General features: G+C 27.0%; 1 protein-coding gene across 2 annotated transcripts in view; it reads right to left on the minus strand.

The window, feature by feature from the left end:
- LOC107437740 (uncharacterized) overlaps positions 1-12,269 on the minus strand; it is a 58,861-nt gene that overhangs the window by 20,416 nt on the left and 26,176 nt on the right. Inside the window, exons 1-7 of one of the 2 annotated variants that reach the window (XM_087165440.1) lie at positions 10,086-10,287; positions 7,985-8,056; positions 7,826-7,897; positions 5,807-5,944; positions 2,806-2,949; positions 1,185-1,328; positions 1,003-1,074 (exon numbers count right to left, since the gene is read on the minus strand). In XM_087165440.1, the coding sequence (XP_087021566.1) occupies positions 1,003-1,074; positions 1,185-1,328; positions 2,806-2,949; positions 5,807-5,944; positions 7,826-7,897; positions 7,985-8,056; positions 10,086-10,201 (758 nt within the window). In that variant the 5' untranslated portion in view covers positions 10,202-10,287. Of the gene's footprint in view, positions 1-1,002; positions 1,075-1,184; positions 1,329-2,805; positions 2,950-5,806; positions 5,945-7,825; positions 7,898-7,984; positions 8,057-10,085; positions 10,288-12,269 lie in introns of those variants that run through there. The other variant, XM_016049837.5, reaches the window with a different exon arrangement.

Below are 12,269 nucleotides of genomic sequence, written 5' to 3' on the forward strand. Positions count from 1 at the left end.
CAATTTCTCCATTTCTTTTGTGTTTTAATATGTAACTTTTTTTTAAATTTAATTAATACCTATTATCAAAATTAATTAAAAATCATTGGCATCAATAATAGTTTGCTGATTATAATTTTTTTTTACGATTTTTGAAATCAATTTCAAAAACTTAACTATAAACAAAATTAGCACGTGAACAGCTTTATGAGTAAATATAGTCTGTCTTTGCTACAGCGTTCATGTTCATCATTTAGATTATCTGACATAGCGAATAAAACTAATTAAATGTTGAAGGACATGGAAATAAACTCCTGGGAGCTATAAGTTAGCCAACATCACTGATGTTATATTTGAAAAAAAAAGAAAAGAAGTTTATAGTTTAATTTTTATCAATGGTGATTTCTAAGCCCAAAAAACAATTATATTTTTTAAGGTTTCTTTTGAACAATCTAATTAAAAAATTTTAGGATCAGGGGCTAAAATGACCTCTTTCACCCACTATTCAAATTTTAGAAAGCTAACATTAACAGTTCAAGGGTTATAAAACTGACACACACAGGCTAACTCTTCATTTTATTACTATTATAAATGCATCTAGATGAACCTACGTCAAAGTAAAAAATAGCCAGGTACTCAGGCACTATTTGAACACTTTTATTTTTGTGAATAATGATTACAGTGACACAAATGCATAATAAATACTTCAATTATTATTAGTAGTAGTATTTTTTTTGAAGTAAATAAATAACTCAATAATTTTACAAATGTTGACTTAAAACAGACTGAATTCAATTTTCGAGGCTACATAATTTTAAATAAGAAATAATGACTCTTATTTTGAATATTGTTTGTGTTTTATATCAGCAATATTAAAAATGTAATTTACTGATGACCCAGGAATCAATTATAGAAAGGAATTGAGGAAAAGATTTAATTATAAATTTAAAGAATCCAAATAAATTCCAAGAATTAATAAAATTTCCAGGGGTGGTTAATAAAATATTTCTGCTCAATACTTACAATCGTTGCAGTGAATTTAAGCCATAGAGCCATCCTTTGGTGATTTTCCCAATGTTGTTGTTATCAAGGGACCTAAAAAAAATTCAAAAGTTAGTGCTTGAGAAAAAACTTTTTACAGTAAGTACATTCAGTTATTAAAAGAAAAACATTCAATTATTAAAAAAAAATTCATCAATACTTACAGTTTCTTAATACTATTGAGTCCATAGAATGCACCATCCTGAAGATTAGTTATCCCACTGTGTCTCAGTTTTAAAGCTACTAAAGAGGCCAGCCCCTGGAAACTAAGACCCTCAATGGTCGTAAGACTATTTGAATTGATTTCACTGAAAAATAAAACATTTCCATTAGCAAGTGGTTAGTTACAAGTAAAGTTTATCAACTTACTAAATTTGAAAAAAAATTTTTTTTTTACATCTTAATATTTTTTTAATACAGTACAGAACCCGTTATCCGGAAATCAGAAAACCGGAAAACCAAAAAACCGGAACGAAATTCGATAAATTTTCCCGCCATTTTTTTAAAAAAAATTTTGTTTTCCTCATAAGATTTTAGGATTTTTCTTTCTTTTTTGAAAGATGTTTACCTTACCATCATTTTGGAAATAATCATTAGTGTATTACTCCATCGTTTTTTCTTCTTTTTAAGATTGTTTCCAAAAAAAAAAATTTTTTTAGTTGGGTTTAACAATAAAAAATACGCCTTTTTGTAGCGATTCAGAAAACCGGAAAAATCAGTTATCCGGAATAGTGATGGTCCCGATCGTTCCGGATAATCGGTTCCCTACTGTATATGCAAAGCCATAAAAATGTCAGTTACAAAAGTCCTAATTAGACACATTTTTAAACACCATTTTTTTAAATGAAAAAGTGAAAATGCCTAATAAAATTAAAAAGCCATTTATTAAAGTCACATATTTTTACTTATTTACTTTTATTTATTTGTTTTTGTTAGAAAGTTATAATAACTAATTGCTTAACTACTAATTAAATTTATCTTATTATGAATAATTAATGTTTGGATTAAATTAGTGCACTAAAGAAATCTTACGTTAATATGGTTAGTAATAAACATAGTTAACTTATTAGTTGTTTAAATTTTAAGAATATTTCTTATACTTTATGTGATTTTTCACTCACATACATATTAAAAAATTTCTTAAATTTTTTATCACAACTAAATAATTTTTTTTTCACAAAAAAAAGTTACATTATATTAAACATATGAATTATTTTACTTACTTCTGTTTTATCTTTAAGTTAAGAATAATTGTATAAACTTTTTTACCACCACACTGTTGTCATTTAATATTAATTAGTAAGTAATTACTCCTCTGTTATTCAATAAATAATTATTAGCTTTTAATTCTTTATTTACATTAATAATTCATTAACAAATAAAATTTAATAACTTATTAATGAATAAAATTTAATTTAATAAAAATAAAATTTTATAATTTACTATTAATTTTTCATTTATCAACAATAAGTTAATTAAATAAAGGTGGTAAATGAAATATGATTAATTTAGAGTTAAAATCAAATATTTTGTAATTGCAAATGACTTTTTTTAAAAATTAAAGAGAATGTGAACATGTAAGATCTCACATTTACACTGTATAAATTCGAATTTCAATAATCTAGGGAACATTTTTAAAAATTTGCTAAAAGTTACAAGTATTTACCCTCTGTCATGTACTTAAATGTTTTGTGCCATTACAAGATTTTTTTTAAAATTAAGTTTACTAGTAATAAATAATATTTGTTAGCATGTTAGCATAAAAATTTGAAAAAATGAACTTACAGATGCAACAAAGTCTTCAGCTGCCTGAATAATTCCTTGGGTATGGATTGAAGTTTGTTTTTGGATAATTTTAAGCTTTCAAGTGACCACAAGTTGTCAAAAATACCTTTCTCTAAGCTTACAATTCGATTATGACTTAAAGACCTGCAAAATAAATTAAATATATGCATCATACAAAACTTTAAGGCAAAATAAATAATTGCAAGTGATTTTTCCCTTTTTTTTCTTGAAACAAGTTAGAAGAGATTTTGCTTAAAAAATTTATTAGCACATAATTTAAATTTGTATAAAACAATTTATTGCAATTCAATCATTTATCTGCAATTCAATCATTTATCTGCAATTTTAAATTGACATCATAAAAATATGAGTACATAGTTTCTAAAGATATTGTTGAATAGAATTAATTTCAAACATCACTTTACATATAAAAGTAAAATAAAATATATTAAAAGCATATTTAATTTTACATTTAATCCCACTGACCTAGATCAGGGAGAGAGGAAGCCCAGTCAGATATTATTTATTTTGAGATTAGTTAATAACCAAAAACAAAAAGCTGTGGCAATTTTTTTAAGTATTTATTGGCAGAAGTGAAGGCATGTAAAGCAATAAATAATAATGCTATACAGTAATAATAAAGAAAAACACACTAGTCACAATTGAAATTCACTTGATACATTTGAAAATTAAATAGTTCCTATATAAGCTATAAATTACACCTATGATAATTTCAATAATAATCATAATATCAGTAACAGTTAATGAAACAGTTAACAATAAGATAACAATGTGATATTTAAAAAAAAATGTCTAAGGCAGGTAAATAGTTATTAAGATTAAACCATCAAGGTAATCACTAGCATCAAGAAAAAAACTACTTGACAGGTTTTAAAAAATTGTCCTAATTTTTTAACCGATGGTATGAATTTTATTTAGTTCTGCCCTATTTTTAAACATAAAATGCACTATACTTACATGAAATATAAGTGTTAACATATAGTATAAGTGCTAACATACAATAATTAACACTTATAATTGCTATTAGAATTGAAAATATAAAAAAAATTCTTTAAAGAAAATTACTTCAAGACCAAATTTAATTTTTTAAATTTTTCTTTACTTCATTGATTTTGAAAAAACATCGGAGGTACCTAAACTGAAATTAATTCCTTTTCCTGACTTTTAGTGAGTTTAAGTTAAAATTCCCTGATATTTCCAGATTAATAAAATTCCCTATTCTGTGGCTACTCTGTTAAACACATGTAGTACATAAATATTAATAAATGTTTAAATTGAGTAAAAAAAAATAATGTTAAATGCACTGACAAGATTATTAGCTAGTCCTCTTATAGCAAGAGGATCCTCAATCATAACTTCCTCCTTTAGCCAATGAATCAGTGACAAGAATTATTGCAACCCTCACAAATCTAACACTGCTGCTGAAGAAGTTAATGGAGTATATCCTGTTTAAGGCACTTTAATACCCAGCATCCTTTTCACCCCCAATGACACGTTTAACTGTGATTTCTTTGACACTTCCTCTCCTCCTCAAAATTAAGTGAATTAGTAAAGAACAAAGAGAATCATGACACTACTCTAACTATCATCAATAGAGACGTTGAAAGAATGTACAAGAAAATTCACTTTTATCTGTGAATAAAAACTGAATCAGTTAAACTAAAAATACCTTCAACCAATTTTGATTCCAAATTATTTATTTTTCAAAGGGAAAAAAAAAAACTCACATTATAAAATACTAACACTAAATTAATAATTCTAAGACTTTTCCATATCATATTTCCCTCATGTACAAGATTTTATACAATTGGTAACAAATTTTTTAATTATTTTTTCAGTTATGCAGAATTTTATACATAGAATATATTACAAAACAATTATACTTGGCTTATTAAGAGTTGAAAATAAATATTATTTTTAAAAAAATTTTATAACAAAACTCTATTTTTTTTAATGAAATGCTAAAATAAAAGGTCCCACAAACTCAAATGAATTAGTTTTCCAAGATAATTGAGATATTATAATTTCCTTGACATTTCCAGAGTGATAAAAGGTTCCATTTTTATGCTCATTTCCTTTTTTTATAAGTACTAGCCACTAGCAGCCATTTCTAATTTCCACTAGCAGCTATTTTTTCTCTTAACAAAAGTGACTTTAGTGACCATTTTTAACAAAAAAAAGTGACCACATTGGAAGGGCATATTAAGGGAAAATATCATTACTTTATACAATAACAAATGAAGAAAATGATACTTTTTGAACAATAACACTAAAATATAAAAGAGAGTTACAATTTACCACAAGTAAAGAGATCTTTAAGTCTTTGTTCATAAAAATAAACTAGGATTCTATGCCTCCTTTTTGTAAAAGTTTTTTAACCTAACAGATAATAAATATGAATTCCCTGTTAGGATATGTGTTTACCCATACTTCATTTTTCAAGGCTTCATCTGATTTATTGGAATCATTCAAAATTCTGCATTGGAAGAAATTCATTCTTATAAAAAAAATATATAATTTTTGGCAGAATGCTGCCAAAAGGCATTGATTGTGGCGGTGCATTTGATAACAGTCAGTGAAAGAATTGAGACAATTTTACAGAAAAACTGACTTTCCTAATAAAATAGGGAAATTACCTAAACAAAAAGGGGCTTTTAGTGACCTGCTGCGACCACAGACTATGTCGATTTCCTTAAACTTGCCTTTTGGACTACATCTGTTTATCAAAACACCCATTTCAAGCTTTTTTGATATGACAATTTTTAAAAGCATTTTAACTTTTGAGCTATGCCTATTTCAAAATATGCATTTTAAGTTAAGTAAGTGCACCTTTTCTAATACCCTTTATGAGCAAAATTGTAAAAACTCAATATATGGAATGGGAACACATTGTTTCAATTAAAATATAGCATTCGTTATCAGGTCACATTATCATCATTTAAATAGATAACGTAAGAAAACTTAGTATAAAATAACATACAAATGCAAAAGAGACGATGAATTTCCAAATGTGTTGGCTGGCAAGTCTACAAGACTGTTGAAGCTCAACTCAAGAACTTGCAGTTTCGGAAAATCCTCTAATATTGAAGAATTCAAACTATGGATTTCATTATGTTGCCTAAAAAATGAAAAATAGTAATAAAAAATTATTTTATAGTTACAAGTCAAATCAACACAATTTTTGGCAAAATGCTAATATACCCTGTCAGATTTAGATCAAATTTGACACAGTAGTTTTATTTGATACACTAAATTTTACTCGAAAATATTGATCTTTATTAGAAATACAGCCTTTCGAAAATTAAAAAAATTGGCCAAAAAACCTTCACAGATCAATTTTTAAAATAATCAAAAACTCTTCTAGTTTAGCTAGAGAGTAGTGCCAAGTATCATTTTAAAGTTATTTTTAAAACCTTTACATTTACATATAACACATTAACAAATTAAAAAAATTATTTTAATTAAAATTTAAAATTTTTAAAATGCCTCACTCCAAAAATTACCTGGTTCACTTTTCATTCAAAATTCAACTAGATTGAACATGATAAAGAATAATTTGCAAATCAAAACAGGTTTCTACAGGGCTGTGCATATGAAGACAAAAAAATTATACAAAAATTTAGAACCTATCAAACGCTCTTAATTTTTATGCTCAGTTGTTAATTAGTATATCAGTCAGATATGTGATTTATTAAGATTTAGATGAAATAGTGAAAATATTTGATTTTTTAATTATTGCGTTTTAGTGAGCAAAAAAAAGTTGGAAATTGTTTGTATTACAAATTAATATATTTTTATAATAAGAGAGTCTTGCCTTTATAAATTAATTAAGTTTGACATAAATATTATCTAAATATAAACTATTTTTTGTAAATATTTGGTAAAATTTAAAATATTGCTGACCAAAGGAATTTTACTGGACAGTGTTTCAATCCATTTAAAAAGAATAATCTTAGAGTGAGAGAAATTAAGAAACTGAGATGTTTTAAGGGATAGATGATAGTTATTTACAGTGAAGTAGAAAAAACAGCAAAATGTTGCCATTGTTGCAGAAAACAGCTCTCTGAGAAGAGAAAAAACGAGTAATCGGGCCAACAATAAAGAAAATGAAGATTCAGAGAGCATGGATGTAGATCCAAATTCTGAAGTTGTTAAAACACAAGTGTTTCACGACATGAATTGATAAAAATAGTAAGAAAGTAAAAACATTATTAAAAATGGAGATGAATTGGAAGCATAAAAACTAATCGGGGGAAGAAAGAATGAAAAAAAGGTAATTTTATAAATTTATATTTGATTAAAAGTTCAAGCAATCCTCAATATGGCAAAACAATCCTGATCACAAGTTTGAAATATAATGGATAGTATTTACAAACTGAAAATAATTATTTTTAGATAAGAATTTCGCTATTCACAACAATTTTATGTCCCATTGTAGGTAATATCTGATAATTGCTTAGACCAGTGTTTCCCAAACTTATGACTTTTGTGTACCCCTTCTAAATTTTTCGGAACGCTGTGTACCACTAATAAAAAAATTTATGTATTTTTTACTACAAAAAAAATTGCACAAAAAATAAAAATTACAACTGATTGTTGACACCACTAATTATTAACTGTTAACTCTGCAAAAAATAGCCAATAGAAAAATACGTAATCGTAAATTTTCATGGCTAACTTTGCTTTTAAATAAAAAATTTTGCATTTCGCATTTAATATTTCGCATAAGGACACGTAACCCCTCTAAAATGTTCCCGCACCCTTGGGGGTACGAGTAGCACACTTTGGGGAACACTGGCTTAGACCATTAGGCCTGAGCGAGCCTAAGGTCAAAAATTTGTAGAGAGGATTATTTAGAATGTCTTCATTAGATATCTCTTCAATTCCTTTTAACAAAAATTTTAAAAATATAAATATTACATAAAAGCAAAATAAAACAAGATTTTGTTTTTTGCTTAAACAAACTTTTAGCAATTGAATTCAAACATGGAATACTTACACATTGAGTACAGTTAGGGAAGATTGATATCCCAAATCAGGAAGTTCTGTTAAATGATTATGGTTAATATGCCTGAAAAGGAAAGAAAATTACATTCAATCCATTAATCAAATTAACAATTTTCTTATTAATTTTAAAATCAATATATTCAAAACTTACAGTTTTTGTAGAGAAGGGAGGTTTTGAAACTGTGAGCTATTAACTGATCTCAACTGATTGTTACTCAAGTCTCTGAAAAATAAATGGTTTAATAAATAAATAATTCAAATAAATAAGCAAGAAATAAAGTAATTTTTTTTAAAATGTTAAATTTTAGTTGAATAATTTATAAGATCATGTATATATTTATTTGATACAATATCATGTATATACAATGATATATTTATTTCTTAATCCGTAAAGGTTACTTAAAAAGGAACTTATAATACGTGAAGGGCAGTGCACAAAAAGGGAGGGAAAAAAACCACCTGAATGATTGACTTCTGATCTAATAACAAGATTTATTTCATATGAGGGTTGCATCTTAATGGTTCAAGGACCTAACCCGAAATCTTAGTGAGAGCAGACGATATTTTAAATTACGAAATTAGCTACAAACCATAATTTCTTCATTGCCCCCATATTTTGAGTGTCAAGGAACCTTATGTTCCAAAAAAAAATATACGTTTATTCAGACAAAGTATACTTCTGTAACTGATTTCGCAACTTAATATATAATTCGCAATAATTGTTAATAACTTACTTAAGGTTTGGCACTCAAACAATTAAAATTGAGTAACAGTGCACGAATATACGATCTTTATTAAGGTATTCGTTAAATCCAAGAAAATTAATTTATCAAAAGTAAAGTACATAGCTCAAATTTTTTTATATATTTATTTATCTATATTTAGAAGCCGATTTTTGCTTATAGTGGTGGAATGCATAACTTCGAGAAGTGAGAGTATATTATAGGGATGTAAAGAATAGTTTTTTAGCCGCACCGAATACTCGGTCAAATAAATCGGCCGAATACTAGGCAACCGAATAGCAGCATTTTATTTCTTAAAAAAAATCAATAAATATTTTTCATACAAAAATAAGTTTAGCGATTATTCGTATGGGGAGCAAAGGGGGAAAAAACGATAATACAACAATTTAAGATAATGAAGATAATCAGATAAAGATACTGAGAAATATTTAAGATAAAAAAAAAAACTACAGCCCTTAAAAAATTTAAAATTGTAACGTTGAAAAAAAAGATCCCCTTAATCCTTAAAACAGAACTTAAAAACTAAAAATAATATTTTCCGGGGAAAATAACAAGTTTTTCTAAAAAGAAAAAGCTAGATAGAAACCAAAACAAAAATCTTTCCTAATTTTTAAACGAAAGATTTAACTCTTTTACATTGCCGTATGCCTTCTTTTTTTTTTTTTTTTAAGTGACCATTAAAGAATAACGTCCATTAGAAACGCTCTTTAAAAAATACACAATAACACTAATAAATTAATAAAAATCAAAAGAGTAACAGAAAAGACATCGTTCTTTGTTCTGAAATATAACTTTAACATTGAGAATCTCAGTTTTCTATGTTACTGGTTATCTGTCTGACCGTAACAGGAAAAATAGGCAATAAAAGAATTTAAGTCCATTAGAAACACTTCGCTTTAATTATAACAGAAAAACTAGCAAGAATGAAACAAAACAAAAAAGTTCTCAGTATTTTAAAACAAAGTGTTGAAAAAATGATGAAATTGACGCCGGAAAATAATTTAAAAAGAAAAAAAAAATCAGCATTGCAAAACTCATGGTTCAGTATAAAGTGATATAGTAGCTTCAATTCTACAAATTTCGCTTTTCCATGTGTCGTTCAGAACATAAATTAACAAGTTTTAGAACTTAACAAATACATGTAAAAACTATTTCGAATAATGTACAGTAAAAAATACGATTTTAGATTATTTATTATTAAATCTATTAAAATTTCACCCCTAAAAAAAAACTTTTTTGAAAACTAATTTTTCAAATAATATTTTGCCGAATATTCGGCCGAACATTTGGCCAAAGGGGAGAATACTGACTGAATAGTGGTCGAATATTCGTCACATCCCTAGTAAATTATATACTTTCATTTTCAAAATATAACACCATTATTTAAGTTAAGTTTACTGTACACACTTTAATTGGTTTAGATTTTTATTAATAATACTATTCTTCAAGAAGAAAAGAAAAATCTTAAAATCACAGTATAACCATTTGAGAGTGACAGAAAAAAAAAACCTTTTAAAGAGATAAAATGGTACCGATGCCAGATTTATCACCTGTATCTTTTCCCGACGAGTTTTAAAAATAAAGATTAAAGCGAGAGCGCTGTGAAGAGACAAGCAGTCTGCCATTATGCAAAAGTAAAACAAGCTATTAAAAGGGTCACGCAGACAGGTTCCCTAGGATCGTGACGTTTGCCAACTGCGCGATTAGACTAACTACTACTCATGCTATTTTCCGATTCACCCAGAAAGAAGACGCTTGAAATATCGTCAGTCAGAAGAAACCAACCTCATTTTTCCTTTTCATGATAATATATGTATCTTAAATAAAAATTTAGTATTTGTTTTTAAATTTAAAAAAAAATGAAAAATACATGCTTTCTTGAATTCAATATTATAAAACTTATTAAATTCTCACCACTCTTTAAAAATAATTTAAGTATAGACCAGTCTTATCAACTTCACAATTTTTAATTTAAAAAAAAAAGTCGCAACAAATAATAAATGATATCAACAAGAGGGTATGAGCCTGCTACCTCTTTGGGGCTCAAAGAGTGCTGCAAAATGTAATGGCTCGAGATCCGGAATCGGCTATATTGCATCAAATGTAATTGACGTCCCACCCATCCCTAGCTGACATTGAAAAAAAAAGGGGGTGTTTTTTAGTCGTAAATAAATTTAGAACCCAAGTTCTAGAAAATAAAAACTCATTTAATTTATAAGAATCTTTTTCTACACAAATAAAGAAAGGAAAAATAAAGGGAAAAGTGGATAAATTCAATATCTGACAGCGCAAAATTAAAAGGTATAAACTTAGGCAATCCCTCCAATTACAAATGTCATATTTACGGAAAGAACTCAGTTTTAAAATATTGGAGCAAATCTAAATTTTTGAGAAAATAAGTTTTAGCGTCATTTACACTTAAACCAACTTTAAAACCTTTTTTAGGCATTAAAAACAGACAGTTACAAGCGTAATACAATGTGCTAAATTTTTAAAAAACATTTTAAGCTTATGAAAACTACGAAAATTTGGAGTAAGTGTACATGACACCAAGACTTATTTACACAAAAATTATTAGAACTGTTTGAATTTTTTAAACTCTACAAATACAGCATTCATAAATGGTGGATTTGCCCTAAAATAAAATAATTATGTAAATTAAATAGACGTAAAAAAAAGATTGAAAACTTTTGTGCGGCATTTTAAAACGTTAATGGAAGGTTAAACGCAACAATTTCCAGAATTTTAATGAAAATGATTTGTTACCGGAAGGTGTACGACGTGGTGTTACGATATTTGAATAATTTCTACACAATTTTCACTACCACCTGTGTACATATGTTCCAAATATTCATGAGAAATGGGTTTCGTAATTTGGAAAGAATAAACCCTTTATTCATGGTGGCAGAAATAAAAGTTGCGCGCGTAGGTGAAAAAACGACGGGAGCGTCACAATGAGGTATAAAATAATAATAATGCAGGAGAAAAAGTAGGTTCGCCCACAAGTGTAGGAGAGAGATTCGTCTTGATACACAGAGGTTACGATAACATCATACCTGGGCGACACCAAAATGACACGTGCACACACAACTCCTACCCTTTCCCCTACTGATGATTATTGCCACATATCATTGGTTTAATATTTTTTTTTTCCATCCCCTTAAAGGAAAAAGGAAAGTCAAAGAGATAGCCAGGTTAACTTATGTATACCTCAACAATAAAAATGAATTAAAAGGATCAAGATACGCGCTGACAAGAGCCATTATGTTTTTAACCTGTCAGTTTCCATATCTAATTCTTACTAAATCGATGAGTGTCCGACATAAAGGCTGATTTTTTTGATGCAAGGCTTAAAAAATATATATATATATATATATATACATATATATATATATATATATATGACGTTTTTGTCATTTAAAAAAAGCAACTAGAAAAGTTGAGAAAACTTTTTCAAGTCTGTCGATTCCAGGGTTGACTGATTTAAACCATGGTTTGAATTTGCCATTTTTTATCATTCTATTATTTTAAAATTTTATTTAAAAGAAAAATAAATAGTATTTTACATTTTTCATGCTCCGTTAAGTGAAAAGTAAAAATTAATATTTAATCAATTGGAAAAAAAATTACACTTGATCATTTTTTGTAATATATTGACACAAATGTTGTTAATTGTATACTTTTAATTAATGA

The sequence above is a fragment of the Parasteatoda tepidariorum genome, chromosome 6 (assembly GCF_982258835.1).
Source record: "Parasteatoda tepidariorum strain Cologne lab strain chromosome 6, Ptep-v5.0, whole genome shotgun sequence".
NCBI classification, from domain to species: domain Eukaryota; kingdom Metazoa; phylum Arthropoda; class Arachnida; order Araneae; family Theridiidae; genus Parasteatoda; species Parasteatoda tepidariorum.